At 48.7% G+C, this 22,754-nt stretch overlaps 1 protein-coding gene across 2 annotated transcripts; it reads left to right on the top strand.

Annotated features, from left to right (window-relative positions):
• Positions 1-111: 111 nt before the first annotated feature.
• On the top strand, positions 112-21,926 carry BBS1 (Bardet-Biedl syndrome 1). 2 transcript variants are annotated; one of them, XM_081340992.1, is made up of 17 exons: positions 112-1,899; positions 3,242-3,318; positions 4,536-4,570; positions 5,147-5,419; positions 6,373-6,419; positions 7,404-7,442; positions 8,077-8,149; positions 8,933-9,064; positions 9,990-10,096; positions 10,901-11,021; positions 12,112-12,270; positions 13,816-13,885; positions 14,143-14,301; positions 15,445-15,578; positions 16,502-16,636; positions 18,083-18,169; positions 19,865-21,926. In XM_081340992.1, exons 1-17 carry the CDS (start codon positions 1,523-1,525, stop codon positions 19,949-19,951), a joined length of 2,112 nt encoding a protein of 703 aa, XP_081197118.1. In that variant the 5' UTR covers positions 112-1,522; the 3' UTR covers positions 19,952-21,926. The 2 variants fall into 2 exon arrangements, with proteins under 2 accessions (XP_081197118.1, XP_081197117.1); XM_081340991.1 differs by having other exon boundaries at positions 15,445-15,653.
• Positions 21,927-22,754: the final 828 nt, after the last annotated feature.

The raw sequence follows: 22,754 nt of genomic DNA, 5'->3' as shown, positions 1-22,754 counted from the left end.
GGAAGAAAATTCTTCAAGGTCAGAAAGGTTAGATGGAGGAAGAGAAAGAGGGCTATTACTTAACCCACAATGTTGGTGGGTTCATTCATCTCCCTAAACCAGGGGTCTTCAAACTTGGCAACTTTAAAGACTGCCTCAGCCCTGGCTGGCTGAGGAATTCTGGGAGTTGAAGTCCACAAGTCTTAAAAGTTGCCAAGTTCAAAGACCCCTGCCCTAAACCGGTTTCTCCATCTTGGCAACTTTTAAGATCTGGACTTCAACTCTCAGAATTCCCCAGAATGCAGAATTCTGAGAATTAAAAAGTCCAGACATCTTGAAAGTTGCTGAGATAGATAATTTACTGCTCTAAGCAGTAAAGCCCCCGGGCTTAATTCTGGCTTAGGATGTTGTGTCAACCCAGCAAATTACGGTTTATGAACCATGGCTTGGTGACTGTAATTTACGCCTAAGTGTGAGCTTAGCCAGTTGTCATGGATGGATTTATTAGCAAGCCTTGGTTTCCCATCCTGCGTTTGATTGAGTAATCCGATTTTATGCCATGGGGTGTGTTTATATCAACGTGTGAATGTGAGCTGTTGGATCTGAAAAATAAAAAGGGCTTAATTTGTTGGAAAGAATTGATTACCAACGAGGCATTGGAGACCCAGTTACATTGAAGCTGCAAACTCATCTAGGTACCGTCTGGATGTGCTGGGACTACAACACACATAATCCCCAACCTGCATTGGTACAGGTAGTTCTTGACTTACAAAAGTTCATTTAGTGACTGAAGTTAACAATGCCACTGAAAAAAGTGACTAATGACTGGGTTTTCACACTTACAACCTTTGCAGCATCCTCATGATCACCTGATCAAAAATTGGATGCTTGGCAACTGATTCACATTTATGACAGTTGCAGCGTCCCGGAGTCACGTGATGCCCTTTTGCGACCTTCTGACAAGCAAAGTCGTGGAAGCCAGGTTTACTTAACAACCACGTTACTAACTTGACAGCTGTATCGAGAAAGGTCGTAAAATGAGGCAAAACTCACGTAACAAATGTCTCGCTTAACAACAGAAATTTTGGGCCCGATTGTGGTTGTAAATTGAGGACTACCTGTATTTGTTACCAGGAGTGAGATAGAAATGGGTTGTTGAGTTATTCCCATGGTTCGAAGGAGCTCGGCTGGAGAAGTCTGGGCTATACTAGAAAATAGGGAGAAGGCACTCTGCACATGGACAGAAGTCCCCTTTTTCTTCTTTCTTATTCCAGCATTGAGAAATTTGACATAAGAGACATGGCATTGGGTTCCCCGAAGGAGACCTAGCAAATGCTGCAAACATGACATGTTAAGTTGGGTTTGTATCGACTTGGGTTAAGGTTTTTGTGCGCCTAGTTTTGGGAGTCTCTGAAGAGTGTGCAATTCCAGAAAAAGAACTGGGACGGAACAGTCAGCTGAATTATTGTACATTTTTTCTTTTCTTTTTTTAAGGGGCTAACCCCTTGCTAGCTGTGAATCCCAGCGCTAACCCCATATAGAAATGATTATACCCTGCCCCCCAAATAAATTTTGGGATACCCCCAAACCCAAATCTCAACATCCTTTTATTTCAATGGCTGCCAGCCAAGACGAAAGGAAAACTTCAAGTCGGTCTCGGGAGCTGCTCGGCGCTTCCCGGCGCGGGTCACTCTTTAACATTCAGAAGTTTATAAGCCCGCGGAGGGGGACCCCTTTTCGCGGCGTACCCATTGCTCGCCCTGAGTTATACATAACAACGGGTGTTGTAGGCGGGATTCCTTTTCGCGGTGCACCCATTGCCTGCCGTGGAGTTTCCATGGCAACGGGCCTCGCGGCCTTCCTGCGGAGCGCATTCAAGGCGATGGCGGCGTTGGCGTCTTGTGGAGGCGCCGGCGACGGGTAAAAAACAACAACAGAATACACGGATAATAATGGCGTCCAGGCCAGGAATAGCGAGCGGAGTCTTTCGGGGAGGAGAAATGTTGGGGGGGGGGAGAAAGAGGGATTTGTCTCATATTCCCCCTCCTGGGTCCGCTTTTAAGGGGTGGATTCCATATGTATGGAATGGGGGGGGGGCTGCATGGAAAGGAGAATCCTTGCGGATTGAAACCACAGTGTTTCTCGACCTTGGCAAAATAGATGGACTCCAACTCTCAGAATCCCCCACCCAGCATGCTTTAAGATAGGGGGACTCCAACTCCCAGAATCCCCCACCCAGCATGCTTTAAGTTGGGTAGACTTCCACTCCCAGAATCCCCCAGCCAGCATGCTTTAAGATGAGGGGACTTCCACTCCCAGAATCCCCCAGCCAGCATGCCTTAAGTTGGGTAGACTTCAACTCCCAGAATCCCCCAGCCCAGCATGCTTTAAGTTGGGTAGACTTCAACTCCCAGAATCCCCCAGCCCAGCATGCTTTAAGTTGGGTGGACTTCAACTCCCAGAATCCCCCAGCCAGCATGCTTTAAGTTGGGTGGACTTCAACTCCCAGAATCCCCCAGCCAGCATGCTTTAAGATGAGGGGACTTCCACTCCCAGAATCCCCCAGCCAGCATGCCTTAAGTTGGGTAGACTTCAACTCCCAGAATCCCCCAGCCCAGCATGCTTTAAGTTGGGTAGACTTCAACTCCCAGAATCCCCCAGCCCAGCATGCTTTAAGTTGGGTGGACTTCAACTCCCAGAATCCCCCAGCCAGCATGCTTTAAGTTGGGTGGACTTCAACTCCCAGAATCCCCCAGCCAGCATGCTTTAAGATGAGGGGACTTCCACTCCCAGAATCCCCCAGCCAGCATGCCTTAAGTTGGGTAGACTTCAACTCCCAGAATCCCCCAGCCCAGCATGCTTTAAGTTGGGTAGACTTCAACTCCCAGAATCCCCCAGCCCAGCATGCTTTAAGTTGGGTGGACTTCAACTCCCAGAATCCCCCAGCCAGCATGCTTTAAGATGGGGGGACTTCCACTCCCAGAATCCCCCAGCCAGCATGCCTTAAGTTTGGTATACTTCAACTCCCAGAATCCCCCAGCCCAGCATGCTTTAAGTTGGGTAGACTTCCACTCCCAGAATTCCCCAGCCATCAATTGAAGTCTTCCTATCTTAAAGCCTGCTGGCTGGGGAATTCTGGGAATGGAAGTCCACCCATCTTCTGACTGCCAAGATTGAGAAACACTGTCTGCCATGTTAAAATAGACGTGTTTTTTAAAAAATTATTATTTATTTACATCTTTCTTCCTGTGTTTGCCAACAGGGTTCGCACCAGTTCCAAATGGCTGGATGCCCACTACGATCCAGTCGCCAATTTGCACACCTTTTCTTCGTGCGTGAGTAAGTCTGAGCTCCTTTTTTTCCCTGCTCCTCTTTTCTCTTTTTTGGGGGTGAGGATGGGTGGACGGTGGAAGTTGTGGGTGCGTCAACCTTGGAGGTTTTCAGGAACAGACTGGAGAGTCCTCAATCAGAGAATCTCCTGCTTAAATAAGGGGTTGGACTAAATGAACTCCTAGGTCCCTTTCCAAGCCTATGATTCTGTTTCTAAACTGGCAGTGTGCGCTACTTTTAAGTATCGTGGTGAAAGTCCTGCCTTAGCAACCAGGAGACGGCGAGTTTTAAAACCCGTCCTGCCTTAGGCATGAATGCCAGCTGGGTGTTTTGGGGCCAGTCTCTCGTCTCTCAGGCCAATTAACCTCACAGGGATGTTGTGGGGAAAATAGGAAAAGGAAGAAGTATGAAACACGTTTGCTCCCTTGGGTTTTAAATGTGCATAGAAGGTGGGATAATAAGATGGAATGCAGTGGAACGTAGAATAGAACGGAAAACAGAATAGAACAGAAAACAATGGACTAGAATGGAAAAGGAAAGAGATAAGGGATTAGAAGCGCACATTCACTTGGGCTGGGGATGTTACCTACTTGGGTAACAAAACATCTGCAAGGAAACAGCTAATCTCAGAGAGCACCAGGGACTCCGCAGTTCAACCCTCACCTTAGACCGGGGCTCTTCAAACTTGGCCCCTTGATGACTTGTGGACTTCAACTCCCAGAATTTCTCAGCCAGGCACGCGTGCCTGGCTGAGGAATTCTGGGAGTTGAAGTCCACAAGTCATCAAAGGGCCAAGTTTAAAGGCCCTTGTGTTAGACCAGGGGTGTCAAACTCAATTTCATTGAGGGCCGCATCAGCATTGCGGTTGCCCTCAGGGGGCTGGGTGGGCGTGGCCTACTGGGTGGGCGTGGCTAGAGTGCATATGGCCTACTGGGTGGGCGTGGCCAGCTCTACATCGTTCGCATCAAGGGTTCCTATGGGGGCCTGGGCAGGAGTGGGACAGATCTGGGGGTCTCTGGCAGGAGGAGGGTCTCTGGGCAGCGGGGCCGTTCCCTCACTGTTTCCAGGATGGCTTCGCGGGCCGCATGAAACCACTTTGCGGGCCGCATCCGGCCCCCGGGCCTTGTGTTTGACATGTCTGTGTTAGACCATCTTCCAGGAATCCTCTGGTAGGCTTTGATAAGCCTATACAATGGCCCTCTCGTTGACTGTGGATTTTCTTCCAGCTCTGGCTGACCTGCATGGCGATGGAGACCAGAAGGTAAAAATTAATATCCCTGCCTCAGTTAAAAAGTCTACTTTAACCCGAGCCAGCTTTTCCCATTTCCATCCAGGATATAAACCCCCACAACCCTTTTTAGTGCTTAGCGGTCCCTAACCCAAAAGTTGCAAGTCGAGGACTCCCTCGACTTGCGACCTCAATTGAGCCGCCCAAAATAATCCGTTACTAAGTGAGACAGCGGTTAACTGAGCAGTAAGACCTTCCTTTTGCCACAGTCCTTAAGGGAATCCCTGCGGTTGTTAAAAGTTAGCAACATGGTTGTTAACTGAATCTGACTTCTCCATTGACTTTGCTTGCCAGAAGGTCGCAAAAAAAGGGGGGGGGAATCACGGGACCCTGGGACACTGCAACCGCCGTAAATATGAGTCATTTGCTAAGTCACTTTTTCAGGCCGCTGTAACTTCCTGTAACAGTTTCTTGGCTCGGTCGTAACTTGGAATGGCCGCTAAGCAACCAGCCATAAGCCGAGGACTATCTGTATCTGGTTGCTGACGATTTTAAAAAGTATGTTGTATCTCTGTGCTCTCTCTCTCTCTCTCTCCTTTCCTCCTGCAGTTAGTGGTGGGCAATTTTGGCTCCACGGGTCACGAGATGAAGCTGAAGGTCTACCAGGGCACCACCCTCTTGAACGAAAACACTCTGCCCGACTTACCCACCAGCGTGGTTTCCTTTCTGATGGAGCAACATGAGCCCCGCATGCCAGCCCTGGCTGTGGCTTCCGGGCCGTACATCTACGTCTACAAGAATCTGCGTCCCTACTTCAAATTCACTCTGCCGCTGATGGAGCCCAACGCGATGGAGAAAGTGGTCTGGGATCAGGCAAAGGAGGTGAGGAGAGAGGGGAAAAAACCCCAGGTTTCAAAGGAGCGCATTTGAGTGACACGAAGATGCCGGATTTCGAACCTTACGCTCCTGCTCTTTTGGGTGGGTGGGTGTCTTTTTTTCCCCTCCTCCTTAAAGTGGTCTGTCGATCCCTTATCGGTTGGCGCCTCTTGATTCAGGAGTGAGCTAGTTTGGTCTAGTGCAGGGGTAGGCAACCTCGGCTCTTTTATGACTCATGGACTTCAACTCCCAGAATTCCTGAGTCAGCTATGCTGACTCAGGAATTCTGGGAGTTGAAGTCCATGAATCATAAAAGAGCCGAGGTTGCCTACCCCTGGTCTAGTGGTTTAAGGCACCAGGCTGAAAACAAGGTGATGGTGAGTTCTAGTCTCTCCTTAGACTTGAAAGCCGGCTGGGTGACTCAGAGCCAATCACCAGGAGATGGTGAGTTCTAATCCTGCCTTAGGCTTGAAAGCCAGCTGGGTGACTTTGAGAAGAAAGATGCCGATCCCTCACATCCTGGAAATAAAATGTTCCGCCTCCTTCCCTCGGGACGTTGTTGTAGGGCACTATGTGCCAAAACCACTAGACATTTTTTCCCCTCATGGCATCGGTCTGCTAAACGCCTAACTTTCACAGTTCTGTCTTAACATCTCCGTCTGTTAACCCATCTAATATTACAAATATGACTATTTATCCTTTTTCATTATCTTCTCCCTTTTATTGGTATCCTTCTTCTTTCTGTGGCTTTGCGTGTACACTGAGCGTTTTCGTGCTGGAGGCCGATTCCTTCCATGTCTAATCGCACTTGGCCAAAGAAAATATCCAATTCAATTCAGTTCAGATGATTTCTTTATCCGAAAAAGGCTTAGGCACCCCTCTTTGTAACCATCATCCTGGGTGTTGCGTTGTGTGCCTGATGCCCTTTTTTTTCTCTCTCTCTCTCTCTTTCTGCACAGGACAAAGTTGATCTTCTGTCAATGAAAGAGATGCTGGAAGCCATCCGGTGAGCGACCCTCAACCCCACGCAGGGCGAATTGCTGTTTTTCTGATCCATTGTTCGGGGGGGTTAGTGAAGAGTGGGATACGGAAAAGTAGACACGAGAAATGTTTTAAGGAGTTGACTGGTTTTCTTTTTAACAATTGTCAAAAGACACCTGTCTTTAAAACCAGGGAGGTTTTGGAGAAGAAAGGTTTACGTACGTTCAGTTATTGGAAATATGCTCAAATTGGAATCTTTTTATTTTTATTTTATTTTAATTCCATTTATATCCCGCCCTTCTCCGAAGACTCAGGGCGGCTTACAAGCTTAGCAGTAGCCTTCATTCTATGTATATGCCTGCTTATTAGGGCTTTCACACACACTCCAAGCGGCATTATTACAAAGTCAGCTTATTGCCCCCAACAATCTGGGTCCTCATTTTACCTGCCTCGGAAGGATGGAAGGCTGAGTCAACCTTGAGCCTGGTGGGATGCGAACCTGCACTAATTGCAGGCAGCTGGTGTTACTTAAGGAGGCATTAGCCCACTGCTCCACCAAGGCTCTTGTTTTGTCCTGATATTGTAGGTAGGAAAGCAAATCTTTTGATTGTTCGATGTTTTCTTTGACTCCAGGTCTGGGAGCAGACAGTAGTACGGAAATACAAAACGTGAATGTATTAATTCCACAAATGTCAGTCTTGTAACAGGAACAGGAAAGCTGGCAGGAATAGCCAACCCTCTCCCCAGAAGATAGAAAGCAAAAAGAAATTAGGGTGTCTCTCGATTTTGGCCCTGCGCTCCCAGATGGGTCTCTTTGCATTACGTTAATTTGCAATTGTTGTTCCCTTTTGCACAGTCCCACGTTACCCAAAGGTCAGAATTCTCTTTGGATTGATTGGGGGGGGAAAAAAATCAGGGTGGCTTGTCCAGAGTCTCAGTTTGAATTTGGCTCTTTGCTCTACCTGAGGCTGAGATCGTTCTAATGATGTTTTCCTTTCTTCTCCGCCAGAGAAAACGCAGAAATGCCGCTATCGGTGCAGTCTTTGAGGTGAGGGTCTCATGTACAGATGTTGGGACATTTCACCGGTTGTGGGAAACATTCTGGTTTCCTGCGGGAAGCGGCAAAGAGATGTAAATGCAGGACTGTTGCCAAGTAACTAAAATGCGGTCAGGCTCAGCTGAGTGGTGCAAATGGGTGTGGAACGCAGTCCTAACCCTAACCCCAACCCTAACCATAGTCCTAACCTTTACCCCAACTCAAACCCTAACCCTAATTCTATAAAAAAAATGTGTGTGTGTGTGTGAAAAATGATCCTAACTGTTAGAAGTCGAACGCAGTCCTAACCCTAACCCCAACCCTAACCCTAATCCTAACCTTTACCCCAACTCTAACCCTAACCCTAATTCTATAAAAGAAATTGTGTGTGTGTGTGTGTGTGTGTGTGTGTGTGAGAGAGAGAGAGAGAGAGAGAGAGAGAGAGAGAGAAACGATCCTAACTGTTAGAAGTTGAGGAACGCAGTCCTAACCCTAACCCCAACCCTAATCCTAACCTTTACCCCAACTCTAACCCTAACCCTAATTCTATAAAAAAAAAATTGTGTGTGTGTGTGAAAAACGATCCTAACTGTTAGAAGTCGAGGATCACCTGTATTGTTTTGACCGCCTTCCCTCTGCTCTGTAGGTTCCTGACCCTGGACCCCCCTGAGATGGAATCCTTTGTGAACCAGCACAAGTTCCAGCCCATCAAACGTCAGGTCTGTACTCACGAATCGAATAACACAGCCGGTGAGACAGACACACACACACACCCCCCTCATTATTCCTTAAAACTTCCCCACTCCCCCCCAAAAATTTGGGAACTAAAGATACTGGCCTAAGAAGCAGCTAGTCTCAGCCAGGGAAGCTTGTGTGGGGTGACTTTAGGCCAACCAGAGAGCCCAGCCTACCTGGCAGGATCGTTGTCACGGCGAAACTTTCAGGGATGACACAAGCAATCCTCAACCCAACACCCATGACTGAGCCCCAAGGTTTCTGTTGCCGAGCGGGACATACTACGTGAAAGGGGTTTTGCCCCATTTAACAACCTTTCTTGCCACGGTTGTTAAGTCAATCACTGCCGTCGTTAAGTCAGCCAGACAGTCACTGAGCAAGTCTGGCTTCCGCGTGGACTTTGGAACCATGTTAGTAAGCAAAACTGCAGCGATTCACTGAAGTCCTACCTACTGTTTACTTGTATGCTTTGTATTTTGACCTGTAATCTGATAAAATGTATAAAAAAAACAATAAAAAAATAAACTGATAAAAAAAACAACTGCAGCGATTCACTTAACAATTCACTTAAGAACTGAGGCGAGAAAAGGTCGTAAAACAGGGCAAAATTCACTTAACAAATGTCTCGCTTAACAATTGAAATGTCGGGCTCGTTTCTGGTTCTAAGCCGAGGACTGGCTGTAATTCTGTTGGCTGGTTAATGGAATAAGTGTCGTCTTGATTTTTTTTTCCGGGCTACACACCTGGCCCCGTGGGTGTCTTTTCAGACGGTGATCACTTGCATGTCAACTTTGAAGAAGAGCAGGGTGGACGAGGACGCCATCAGCTGCTTGGTAGTCGGGACGGAGAACATGGAAATCCTCATTCTGGATCCCGAAGCCTTCACCCTCCTGTCAAAGGTGAGGCTCTACACCTGACTTTTGTGTACCGCGTGCCCCCTTTGCAGCGTAGCATCCTCTCCTTGCTCCTCCAGTGTGTTGACAAAAATAATATCCCAAGACATAGAGAACGCGTCCATCCCTATTCGGAAGATTCTGGCTTTAAGGTTGTGGATCTTGTCAGGTTTCAGGGCAGGGCTGTGTCCAAACCTGGCAAGTTTTAAGGCCGGTGGACTTCAACTCCCAGAATGCCCTAACCGGCATGCTTTTAAGAGGTCTGAATTTCAACTTCCAGAATTCGTTAAGTCAGCAATACTTTAAGGTGTGTGGACTTCAACTCCCAGAATTCCCCAGCCAGCGTGCTTTTAAGATGGGTGGGCTTCAACTCCCAGAATCCCCCACCCAGCGTGCTTTGAGATGGGTGGGCTTCAACTCCCAGAATTCCCCACCCAGCGTGCTTTGAGATGGGTGGGCTTCAACTCCCAGAATCCCCCACCCAGCGTGCTTTGAGATGGGTGGGCTTCAACTCCCAGAATTCCCCAGCCAGCCTGCTTTGAGATGGGTGGGCTTCAACTCCCAGAATTCCCCAGCCAGCCTGCTTTGAGAGGGGTGGGCTTCAACTCCCAGAATTCCCCAGCCAGCGTGCTTTAAGAGGGGTGGGCTTCAAGTCCCAGAATCCCCCAGCCAGCGTGCTTTAAGAGGGGTGGGCTTCAACTCCCAGAATCCCCCAGCCAGCGTGCTTTAAGAGGGGTGGGCTTCAGAAAAACAACGATCCTGAATCGACACCAGTCCGGCTTCACAGGCTGTGGGAAAGGCAACCGCCCTGGTCTAAAAGGTCCTGCTTCGATGCAGAGTGCGAATTCAGCTGTGGTGTCCAGTCCTCCCTCCCAGGTCTGGCGTGCCAGAAGTCCAACGAAAGACTCAGGGCTCTGTTTTCCCCTCTTAGGTGGCCATCCCAGGTGTGCCCGCCTTTCTGGACGTCACCGGCCAGTTTGACGTGGAGTACCATCTCACCGTGGCTTGTCGGAACGGTAGCATTTACATCCTTCGCAGGTATGTGATCCCCCCCCCCAGGGGCTGTTCTAGAGCAGACAGTAGGCAAAACATATTCAAGTCCCTTCCCAGGGCATCCCATAATAAACACCGTAGTTTAGAAAAGCCGTTAATTGTGTAAGCTGTATTGTGAGAGATTGTTGCAGACTGGGAAAAGGACAGAAGGGGAAGGACACAATAAAGCAGTGTTTTGCCACCTTGCCAGCTTGCAGACGGGTGGACTTCAATGCCCAGAACTCCCTAGCCAGCCATGGAATTCTGGGAGTTGAAGTCCACCCAAATTAAAGCATGCTGGCTGGGGAATTCTGGGAGTTGAAGCCCACCCAAATTAAAGCATGCTGGCTAGGGAATTCTGGGAGTTGAAGTCCAGATATTTTGAAGCTTACTGGCTAGGGGATTCTGGGAGTTGAAGTCCACACACTTTAAAACGGGTCCCCAAACCCCGGTCCGTGGACCGGTACCAGGCCGCGGCATGCCACCAACCAGTCCGCACAAACAAAGTCCCTCTGGTCCACGGAAAAGCGGCAACCTGGGCTCTTTTATGCCTCGTGGACTTCAACTCCCAGAATTCCTGAGTCAGCCGGCTCAGGAATTCTGGGAGTTGAAGTCCACGAGTCATAAAAGAGCCAAGGTTGCCTACCCCAGGGCTAGGCAATTCTAAGAGCTGAACTCTGCGCAGCTTAAAATCGCCAAGTTTGGCTTGTAGCCTCCTTGTCCATTGATGAGAGGCGCTTGGGTGGATTTTTGCCTTTTCTGCCCATTTGCCGAAATTTTTCCCCTTTCATTTTTTTTTTTGCCTCACAGGGACTCCAAGCGGCCCAAATACTGCATCGAGCTGAGTTCCCAGGCGGTGGGTTTGGTTCGAGTTCAAAAGAACATCATGGTGGCTTGTTCAGATGAGACGCTGCGAGGTTACAGCCAGAAGGTTAGTGTGTGTGGGGGTTGGGTGGGTAGCAAGTTGTGCCCGCAGGCATGTCCTTGCCGCGTGGGTGGGTGTTAACACACAGCTTAGCATCTCTCTTTCAACCATGTGAAAACCACACCGAATCGGCCATCGGGATCAGCAACCTGAAACAGTGAAAGAGCCACTCGGAAGCGGTTCCCTCACAAAAGGAAAAACTGGGAGCCGCCAAAAAATGTGTGCGCATGCGCGTACATGCGCACATGCGCAGAACAGGGTTTGACTGAAGAGTGGAGTCAAGGCGAGATTTCCACCTACCCTGCATATTTGAATTGATGGGTTGAACTTTTTTAGTCCCACTTTTTTTTTTTTTTTTTTTGGACTGCACATGGCAGAGGACTGGGAGCCGCAGGAGACGGTTGAAAGAGCCGCATGCGGCTCCGGACTTAGCTGGCGTCTTCAAGCAGCTAGGTGCCCTTTTAATTCTACGTTTGGTTTTTATTCGGAAAAAAAAAATTAAAACGCAAACTTTAAATTGGGGGGGGGGGGAAACGGTCAGAAAGACAAAACATTTTTTTTAAAAAAAACGGTGCCTTAAAAGCAAGACCAAAACATCTACCTATGTTGTCCCCCCTCCCAAGTTGAACACCGACAGATACATGACGACAGTAATAGTTCCCCCTCCCCTTGCAAAGCTGGCCTACAGTTTATAAACTTCTACACATCTGTGGCCTGCAGAGGGCAGTGTTGCTCTGCCTGAACTCCTCCAGGAAGGGAATAATAATAATAAAAAAAATAAGATGGAAGGGACCTTGGAGGTCATCTAGTCCAACCCCCCCTGCTCAGGCAGGAAACCCTATACCATTTCAGGCAAATGGCTGTCCAGTCTCTAGTCCAGGGGTCTTCAAACGTAGCCCTTTTACGACTTGTGGACTTCAACTCCCAGAATTCCTCAGCCAGCATGCCTGGCTGAGGAATTCTGGGAGTTGAAGTCCACAAGTCGTAAAAGGGCCAAGTTTGAAGACCCCTGCTCTAGTCCAACCCCCTGCTCAAGCACGAGACTTTATGCCTTTCTGACAACCCCCCCACCCCACCCCCAATCTTTTTGTACCAGGGAAAGAAGCTCTGGGCAGTGACGTTGCCAGCTACTCCCATCACGTTGGGACTGATGGACGAGAAGCTTCAAAGTTTCCAGGCTGTGCTGGTGGCGCTGTCCAACAGGGAAGTTCACGTCTATCGGGACAAGAACCTGGTGAATGTCATCCAGGTGCCGGTAAGCTTCCCAGCTTTGTGAAATATTTGTCAAAATCCTGTCGAGCCAATGCAGGGGTCTTTCAAACTTGGCCCTTTTATGACTCGTGGACTTCAACTCCCAGAATTCCTCAGCCGGGCACGCTGGGAGTTGAAGTCCACGAGTCATTAAAAAGGGACCAAGTTTGAAAGATCCCTGAGCTAATGTCCACGGAGATTCTCCGTCCTCCAGGTCACGGTTGTCCCAAAAGTGCTTTTTCAGGAGGCAACTGGACTTTTCTTGGTTTTGTTTTCTTTTTCTTTGAAAACATTTTGCTTCTCATCCAAGAAGCTTCTTCGGTTCTGACTGGATGGTGGGGAAGGGAAGGACTTATACTCCTTGCAGACAGCTGGTCATTTAATTTTAATTTTAATTTTTTAATTTTAATCCCATTTGTATCCCGCCCTTCTCCGAAGACTCAGGGCGGCTTACAATCTAAAGCACAAACCAATGTGCTTAGCAATAGCCTTCATTCTATGTATATGCCTGCTTATTAGGGCTTTCACACACACCCCAAGCGGCATTATTACAAAGTCAGCTTAATTGCTCCCAACAATCTGGGTCCTCATTTTACCTACCTCGGAAGGATGGAAGGCTGAGTCAACCTTGAGCCTGGTGGGACTCGAACCTGCACTAATTGCAGGCAGCAGCCTAAGGAGGCATTAGCCCACTGCTCCACCAAGGCTCCTATTTGCCTTCTTTCAGAGAACCGTTGAGTCAACTTGGAGGTTTATCTGTTGTCCCAAAGGTGCTTTTTTTCTGAAGCCAACTGGACTTTCTTGCTTTCCTGTGAAGACTTCTCCTCCAAGGAGCTTCTTCAGCTCTGACTGGATGGCGGGGAATGAAAGGATTTATACTCCTTGCAGACCGCTGGTCGTTTGCCTTTTTTTAGAGAGCCATTGAGGCCACTTGGAAATTTATTTGTGTCCACAGGGTGGTGCAAAAGGGTGTGGAGCCTTTCTGGAACTGCTGAAAGGACTGTGTGTTCCACACCCATTTGCACCACTCAGCTGACCCTAATCACATTTTAGTTACTTGGCAACAGGCCTGCATTTACATCTCTTTGCCGCTTCCCGCAGTCACCTGACCACGGTTTAACAACTGTTTTGCCCCAAACCGGCGTTTATTTCCAGTTTGGGGGCAAAATGCAGGTAGTCCTCCCCTACCTGTTACTAATTTATCAACCCCGGGGATTCATGTAACGACTGTGGTCAGAAAGGTCCTAAAACAGGGCAAACGCTGCTGAACGTTTGCCGATTCACTTAGCGACCAGGGTGATTCGCTTAATGGCCTGCATTAAAAAAAAAGGTGGCCAAATTGGATTAGACCTTTGGTGACCCATCACAACCAACGTCTGTAAGGGCAGGCTGCACGACGGGCATAAATCCGAGGACTAGCTAGAGAGCCTCTCACACCTGTGACGTCCAGACCGTGCTCGGACGTATCCAGCAAAAGGCCGCTCAACGTTTCCGATTTTGCCCCCTCACCGCTGACCAATTTCCCCGGTCTTTTCCTGACTCTCGCTAGGATGTCGTCACCAGCATCGTCTTCGGCCACTACGGGCGAGAGGACAACACCCTCATCATGACCACCAAAGGTGAGCAGGCAAACGAGCGAGGCTCAGGATGCCATCCCAGCACTTGTGATCTGAGGCTTCCGCAAGATGCTAAGCCAGCCATCAACCTAACCAGGCTGAAAACGACTTAAGTTTAGTCATCTTGGCCAAATGCGGCCGCCGTCTAGTTTGTTCCTTGGCCTGGTGAAGCCTTGTCGTTCTTAATCTGAGCAAGGCAGCCGGGCCTTTTCTCAATCTGCCTCTGTCCATCCCTCTTCAAACTTTTTCCTCCTCTCTAGGCGGGTGTCTTGTCATCAAGATCTTGAAACGCACCAGCACTTTCCATAAGGGGGACGCAGCAGCCGGGGTCCCTGTTGCCCAGAGCACCAAACTCAGCGTCCCCAAAAAGACAAAACTCTACGTGGACCAGACACTGCGGGAGCGAGAATGTGGAGTGGGTAAGCGGAAGAGGCTGGAAACCCAGGGGTCCGTCTCTCAGGCCTATTTGTCTACCTTCAGACACTGTCTGGATATTGATAGGAGAGCCAGCCTGGTGCAGAGGGGGAGGTGCTAGACTGGAAACTGGGAGGTCCTGGGTTCTAGTCCCACCTTAGGCACGAAAGCCAGCTGGGTGACTGTGGGCCATCAGTAGGAGACGGTGAGTTCTAGTTGAGACGGTGAGTTCTAGTTTTGCCTTAGCACGAAAGCCGGCTGGGTGACTGGGTCAATCACTAGGGGATGGTAAATTCTAGTCCCGCCTTAGGCATGAAAGTTGGCTGGGTGACTTTGGGCCAATCACCAGGAGACGGTGAGTTCTAGTCCTGCCTTAGGCACGAAAGCCAGCTGGGTGACTGTGGGCCCAATCGTCAGGAGATTGTGAGTTCTAGTTCCACCTTAGGCACAGTAGCTGTCTGTGGGCCGACTTTGGGCCAATCACCAGGAGAGGGTGAGTTCTAGTCCTGCCTTAGGCACGAAAGCCAGCTGGGTGACTGTGGGCCAATGACCAGGCGATTGTGAGTTCTAGTTCCACCTTAGGCACAGTAGCCAGCAGAGTGACTTTGAGTCAATTTACCAGGAGACGGTAAGTTCTAGTCTTACCTTAGGCATAAAAACTGGCTGGGTGATTTTGGGCCAGTCACTAGGAGATGGTGAGTTCTAGTGCCACCTTAGGCACAAAAGCCAGCTGGGTGACTTTATGACAGTCACCAGGAGACAATGAGTTCCAGTCTCACCTTAGGCACAAAAGCCAGCATCCCCGTGGTCACGTGATCGAAATTCAGACACTTGGCAGCTGACTCCTGTTTACAACGGCGCCCCTTTTGCCACCTTCTGACAAGCAATGGGGAAGCCAGACTCACTTAGCAACCGTGTTCCTAACTTAACAACTGCAGGGGTTGACTTAACAACTGTGGCAACTGTGGCAAGAAAGGTCGTCAAACGGGGCAGAACTCATTTAACTCATTTAACAAACGTCTGGCTTAGCCCCAGAAATTATGGGCTGAGTTGCCGTCGTAAGTTGAGAACTACCTGTAAGGTCAGAGGGGGTCAAGTAGAAGGACACCTGCTTTCCGTTCACCCTCCTCTCATCTTTCCTTTCCCAGCCATGCACCACGTCTTTCAAACGGACCTCAGCCGCATCCGTCTCACGGCGGCCCGTGCTTACGTCCGGGCGTTGGAGTGCAGCATGACCCCTGTCTCGGAGTCTCTGCAGGAGCCCCTCAAGCTGAACGCCGTGGTGAGGAAACCATTTAAGAGGCTGGGGATGAGCGAGAGCCTCAACTGCATCCTAACAATTATCAATATTATCAAGGTTGTGCGCGTTCGCTTCCATTTGTGGGGGATGGACGGGGAATTCTGGGCGTCGAAGCCCACGCTGCTGGAAACGGGTTCTAGCACAGTGTTTCTCGACCTAAGCCACTTGTAAGATACGTGGACTTCAACGCCCAGAATTCCCCAGCCAGCCATTCCGCTCTCTTCTTTTTCCCCGGAGAGATTTCGTGCACGGACTGCTTAAGGCTCGTTTTTACTAATGAATTCATTAAGCTGAACGGAAGTCAGCTCCCAGAAACCCCAGCGAGCTTGTTTTGAGATGGGTGGACTTCAGATCCCAGCATGCTGGCTAGGGAACTCTGGGAATTGAGATTCACCCATCTTAAAGAGCGCTTATCAGCGAATTCTGGGAATTGAAAGTCCCTCCATCTTAAACCAAGCTGGCTGGGGAATTCTGGGCGTTGAAGCCCACCCCTCTTAAAGCACGCTGGCTGGGGAATTCTGGGAGTTGAGATCCAGTAGTGTTAAAGCCTGCTAGATGGGCAATTCTGGGAGTTGAAGTCCACCCATCTTAAAGCACGCTGGCTGGGGAATTCTGGGTGTTGAAGTCCACGCAGCTTAAAGTTGCCACACTCAAGACACATGGAGTTTAGAAGGTGTTTTGACTGCGAGAGGTCGCCTTGGCAAACAAGATTTCCAAAAGAGAAATCAATTTAGAACAATCGGGAATATTGTCCCTCTCTGCCACTTCCAGATTTGAAAGGCTTTTTGGCTTAGGAAGAGAAGCTCTCCTTTTTTGGGGGGGGTCTCTCTCCTTGCCCCACGTCCTTTGTCCTCATTTAATGCTGCTTCCTCCTCCTCCTCCTCCTCCTCTTCTTCCCTCTCCAGGTGCAGGGCATGGGCCCCACTTTCAAACTGTGTCTCAATCTCCAGAACATGTCTGAGACTCGCGCCATAGCAGATCTTCTCATTTGCTTCATTTACGACGAAAACCATTATTCCGTCGAACGCCCGTTCTTCAAGGTAACACTGCACCCTTCCCTGGCTCTCTCTCTCTTCCCCCCCCCCCCTTTGACTTTCCTTGTTGGAAGCTGCCTGGGAAGTTTGCAAAAGGGGGGGGGGAAATCACCTGATTCCCCAGGATACTGCCCCCCCTTCATAAATACATCTCAGTTGCCAAGCGCCTGAATTTTGATGGCGTGACTGCAGGGGCCCTGCAACCGTCCCAAACGCAAAAGAACCCCTAACTTTTTCCAGTGCGATTGAAATGTTGAGCGGTCACTAAGCAAAGGTGTCATGGTTCCAATGAATAAGACAAATCAAACAAGTTGCAGGCATATTTATTTATTTATTTATTAATGGGATTTATATCCCTCCCTATCTCCCGAAGGACTCAGGGCGGCTAACAACAAAACATATAATAAGTACAGAAATTAAGATAAAAATAAAATTAAAATCATCTGTGCAATAAATTAAAAACTAAAAATAAATTAAAAATTGTAAATATAATTAATTAAAATGCCTGTCAGTCCAGGTCAGCCTGGTGGAATAGGAGTGTTTTGAGGCCGCGGCGAAAGGATTGGAGATTTTGGGCCATCCGAAGCTCAGGGGGGAGCTGATTCCATAGGACTGGCGCTCCCACAGAGAAGGCCCTCCCCCTGGGGGTCGCCAGCCGACATTGCCTAGCTGACGGTACCCTGAGGAGGCCTTCTCTGTGTGAGCGTACTGGGCGATGGGAATTCGTTCCTGGCAGCAGATGGTCTGACTCCTGAAAGTAAAAGTCTTAGTAATGAAACAAAACATCGGCACTCACGGAGGGATGCCAGAATCTGAAATCTCCTCCCCGCCACCCCAAAACCCATCATAACACACACACAATCCCCGCCCTTATCTACACGTCATAAATCACATTATCCAATTAGTTTCACGGATGAGGTCTCTCCTCCCATTCTGTACACTGGCTTCTTATCTATAGACGTTAGAAAATTCTTCCTGCAAGATTCAAAGTGAAGCAGTTTAAACAAAAGGCTGTCTCTTACATTGTCAGTGCAAAAACACGTCAATGTTTGCAGCATTGACAGAATGGTTGCAAGTTGAGGATTGCCCGTATTTCTCAGTACAAGAATTGGATTCGTGGCACTTACTCATAATTTTCATGCTATGCTGGACTACAGATCACCCAGGCCTACTTTAGGCTCCAGATCCAGGATATTGACTATACAGGTAGTCCTCGTCTTCGCGGCCACAATTGAGCCTGCAACTGTCCTAAACACGCGTCAGTGGCCAAGTGTCTGGATTTTGATCACGTGTCCATGGGGATGCTGCAGCAGTTGTAACTCTGAAGAAAACGGTCGTATGTCCCTTTTTACATTGGCGCCGCAACTTAGAATGGTCCCTAAACAAGCGTTTGTAAGTCGAGGATTATCTGTATTTATTTCTCTCTCTTTTTTTTTCCAACTTTCTTTTCAGGCTCCGATGTTGATCCCAGGACTGAATTATCCTTTGGCCACCTTTGTCGAGTGTCTCAGCGACCAAGCGATCTCGGATGTTATTAAGGTTGGTATCCTTGAGCTGGTTTTCCCCAATTCTTAGTTCAATGAAAAAAAGGTTTAACGAAAAGAAGGGCGCGGGGTGATTTCAAAGCAGGGTCCCAGTATCAGAAGGGCTGCCCCAAAGAAGAGGGAGTCAAGCTATTCTCCAAAGCCCCTGAAGGCGGGACAAGAAGCAGCGGATGGAAAGTAACCAAGGAGAGAAGCAATCTGGAATGAAGGAGGAATTTCCAACCCTGAGAACAGTGAGCCGGTGGAACTGCTTGCCTCCAGAAGTTGTGGGTGCTTCATCGCTGGAGTCTTTTAAAGAAAAGATTGGGACGGCCATTTGTGTGGAATGGCCTGGGGTCTCCTGCTTGGGCAGGGGGTCGGACTAGATGACCTCTTGAGGTCCTTTCCAACTCTGGTTATTCTATTAATTCATCAGTGGAACAACTTCCCTCCGGAAGTTGCGGGTGCTCCATCACTGGAGGCTTTTTTTAAGAAGAGGCCGGACAGCCATTTTGTTTGGAACATTTGCCAAAGGCGGTCACGTGACCTTGGGACCAGGTCCAGTTGCCGGGCCGCGGCCTATTCGCAACCGGCTAACTCACATAAGCGTCGGGTGCCGACGCTCAGAACCCCGCTCGTTAAGCAAAGCGGTTTACTTGGGTCGCCAAATTTCCTCTGCAGGCCTCCGTCTTCCCTTCTGCCCTCCGCGGTACATTTTATTAGATTACAGGTCAAAATACAAAACATACAAGTAAACAGTAGGTAGGACTTCAGTGAATCGCTGCAGTTTTGCTTACTAACATGGTTCCAAAGTCCACGCGGAAGCCAGACTTGCTCAGTGACTGTCTGACTGACTTAACGACGGCAGTGACTGACTTAACAACCGTGGCAAGAAAGGTCGTCAGATGGGGCGAAACCCCTTTCACAACAGAAACCTTGGGGCTCAGTCGTGGGTGTTGGGTTGAGGATTGTTTGTGTCATCCCTGAAAGTTTTGCAGTGACAACGATCCTGCGAGGTAGGCTGGGCTCTCTGGTTGGCCTAAAGTCACCCCACACAAGCTTCCCTGGCTGAGACTAGCTGCTTCTTAGGCCAGCATCTTCAGTTCCCAAATTTTGGGGGGGAGTGGGGAAGTTTTAAGGAATAATGAGGGGTGTGTGTGTGTGTGTCTGTCTGTCTCACTCGGCTGTGTTATTCGATTCGTGAGTACAGACCTGACGTTTGATGGGCTGGAACTTGTGCTGGTTCACAAAGGACTCCATCTCAGGGGGGTCCAGGGTCAGGAACCTACAGAGCAGAGGGAAAGCGGTTAAAACAATACAGGTGATCCTCGACTTCTAACAGTTAGGATCGTTTTTCACACACACACACACAATTTTTTTATAGAATTAGGGTTAGGGTTAGAGTTGGGGTAAAGGTTAGGATTAGGGTTAGGGTTGGGGTTAGGACTGCGTTCCTCAACTTCTAACAGTTAGGATCGTTTCTCTCTCTCTCTCTCACACACACACACACAATTTTTTTTATAGAATTAGGGTTAGGGTTAGAGTTGGGGTAAAGGTTAGGATTAGGGTTAGGGTTGGGGTTAGGACTGCGTTCCTCGACTTCTAAGAGGATCGTTTTTCACACACACAAACACACACACACACACACACACACACACACACACACACCTCTTTAAATCTCCTTCAGCTGTATCCTCTGTTCCCCCTGCAGGTCTTTGTCCTCAAGGAAAGCAGCAGCCAGCCGCTGCTCACGGCCCACATTAGCATGCCGGTGAGCGAAGGCTCGACAGCTGCGTGAACCGCCTCCGAGGGGAGGAACACCCCCCCACACCCCCCCACACATCTCGGCGCAGTCTTTCTTGACCGCCCCGACCCAGCACGCCTCTTCCCAACGGCTGGAAGAAGATTCCTGTTGGCTGCTTAAGGAGCAAGTCCCCACCCCGGGACCGGATCAGGCAGGTTAGAATTAGCAGACTTGGGACAAGGAAAGTGCCGATCGGCAGTGCCAGGCTAGGATGCCTGCAGCTGAAGCTCAATAAATGATATTTATTCTCCAGTCTAAAGCAAAGGAACATTCCCTTTTTTTAACAGGAGGTCCTGCAAGAAAAGATGCCTGGGCCGTACTGGGCTTTCCCCTGAAAATTAAGACCCAGCCGGAAAATACGCCCTAACTCAGATTTCTTTCCCCCCCCCTCCAGGATGCTCATAATATAAGCCCCGCCCTGAAAATTAAGCCCCAGTTAAGATCGTCAGCCGGATGGACGCGTTTAGGACCGTATTTCCCTTCTAAAATTAAGAGCCAACTGGAAAAATAAGCCCTAGCATGACTTTTCGGGATGCTCGTATTGTGACCTTTGAAACGGTTGCAAAATGAAGGGTCGTAAGTCGAGGATTATCTGCAGGGGAGTTGCCTTTCCTCCCCCTCGTTTCCCGAAAGCAAAGCTCTCGTCGTCGTTGTTTGTTTGTTTTTTTCCCCCCTTCCTATTTTCTAGACTTGGCTTTCTTCTTTTTTTTAATTTTTGCAACGAGGAGGGTAACGGCAACGAGCCTGCCAGCTTTTTTTTTTTCCATCTTTGCGGGCTTTTTTTTAAAATTATTATTATTATTATTCACACCCTGTTTCATACCAGGGTGTGAATTCGAAGCTGACAGTCATATTCTTCCTAGGTAGTAACAACCTGGTTTATGAGAAGCGACCTCGTTTCCTTCTCAAGAAAGCCTCTTACGTTGTTTTTTTTTGGGGGGGGGGTTTCTGGCACTCTGGGTAACTTCTTTGGCCTCCCTCTTCTCCCCCCCCCATTTCAACCCCTTTAAAAGTGATCCCAGTTGGGCACCTGGACCCCAAGGACAGTCTAATAAGGCTTACCTGGCTGAAGAATTCTGGGAGTTGAAGTCCACAAGCCATAAAAGGGCCAAGTTGGAAGACCCCTGGCTTATATGGTCCCTGCTGGCTGAGGAATTCTGGGAGTTGGAAGCCCACAAGCCATAAGAGGGCCAAGTTGGAAGACCTCTGGCTTATATGGTCCCTGCTGGCTGAGGAATTCTGGGAGTTGGAAGTCCACAAGCCATAAGAGGGCCAAGTTGGAAGACCCCTGGCTTATGTGGTCCCTGCTGGCTGAGGAATTCTGGGAGTTGAAAGTCCACAAGCCATAAAAGGGCCAAGTTGGAAGACCCCTGGCTTATGTGGTCCCTGCTGGCTGAGGAATTCTGGGAGTTGGAAGTCCACAAGCCATAAGAAGGCCAAGTTGGAAGACCTCTGGCTTATATGGTCCCTGCTGGCTGAGGAATTCTGGGAGTTGGAAGTCCACAAGCCATAAAAGGGCCAAGTTGGAAGACCCCTGGTTCCTGACCTTCTCTCTTTCCACCGTGATCTGAAAACTTACCTATTTGAACAAGCCGGCCTGGTCTAATGGGTTTGGGGTATTTTATTTAGTATTTTTAATTATTTATTGTAATGGGCTAGTTCTATTTAATCTTATTTTTAACTTTTGTATATTGTATTTTTATTGTATTTTTATTGCCCTGTACACCGCCCTGAGTCCTTCGGGAGAAGGGCGGTATAGAAATTAAATAAAATAAATAAATAAATAAATAAATATGGTCCCTGCTGGCTAAGGAATTCTGGGAGTTGAAAGTCCACAAGTCATAAGAGGGCCAAGTTTGAAGACCCCTGGCTTATGTGGTCCCTGCTGGCTGAGGAATTCTGGGAGTTGAAGTCCACAAGCCATAAAAGGGCCAAGTTGGAAGAACCCTGATTTAGCTGGGGGGGGGGGGAACAAAAAAAAACCCCAATTGGTGTTCCTTGAGAATACTGTACAGATTCTTCTTCCCGATAGGCCCGGCAGCTTCAGACTTGGGGATATTCGGTCTGTAAAAAATATATTCTTGCTTTTTTTTCCTCTCCCCCCCCCCCTCAACTGTGTATATGTTTACGTTGAAATATGCCTAAGGGAAAGAAACACGAGGTGGATTGCGAGGTGGCCACATCAGTTTAACCAACCGCATCGAGTCGGGGCAGGCAGCGGAAACGAAATGAAACCAAGGGCGGGAAGAAAAAAGAAAAAGAAAAAAAAGCCGAAAGAAATAAAGATGACAAAAACCCGAATAGATCTTGTGACTAGTGGAGGTGTGAAAAAACACATCCACGCACCTCTAAATCGAAACAGAAAATGCAGGGGCCGAAAAGCCCAAATTCTTCCTTTTCACAGCTGAAATGGTGGTGGTGGTGGGAGGGGGGAATGAAGAGAAGAACAAACGCGAGGAGGGGGATTTTATTTATTTATTTTATTTTATTTTATTGAGGGAGGGTGGTTCATACATAGCCGAAGACGGTTTTGATCCCTGAATTGGGGGGGGGAGGGAAAAAAAAGAGAAAAGACTACACGGCTGTTTTGACGAGATCCCTTTTTATTAATTCCGTATACGGAAATGAACCAGCAGTGTCCGTTGTACGTTCACAACCCGCTTTCTTCCTTTTGGTAGACGGGTCGTCTTCGACTTAAGTGACCACCGTTGAGCTCAACCTTTCTGTCGCTAAGCGAGGCGTGGCTTGAGTGGGGTTTTGCCCCGTTTTTGCGACTTTTCCTGCCGCCGTTGTTAAC

Source organism: Vipera berus, assembly GCF_964194415.1.
Source record: "Vipera berus genome assembly, chromosome: 16".
NCBI classification, from domain to species: Eukaryota; Metazoa; Chordata; class Lepidosauria; order Squamata; family Viperidae; genus Vipera; species Vipera berus.
Note: the sequence above shows the minus strand (reverse complement) of the source record. Positions and strands in the feature narration are given on the sequence as shown.

Excerpts from the sequence above, each read along its gene's own strand:
- BBS1 (XM_081340991.1), top strand. The coding sequence starts at position 1,523 with ATGATTATACCCTGCCCCCCAAATAAATTTTGGGATACCCCCAAACCC. Across the intron at positions 7,443-8,076 it reads CTATCGGTGCAGTCTTTGAG|GTTCCTGACCCTGGACCCCC; the intron begins GTGAGGGTCTCA and ends TCTGCTCTGTAG. Across the intron at positions 18,170-19,864 it reads CGATCTCGGATGTTATTAAG|GTCTTTGTCCTCAAGGAAAG; the intron begins GTTGGTATCCTT and ends TTCCCCCTGCAG.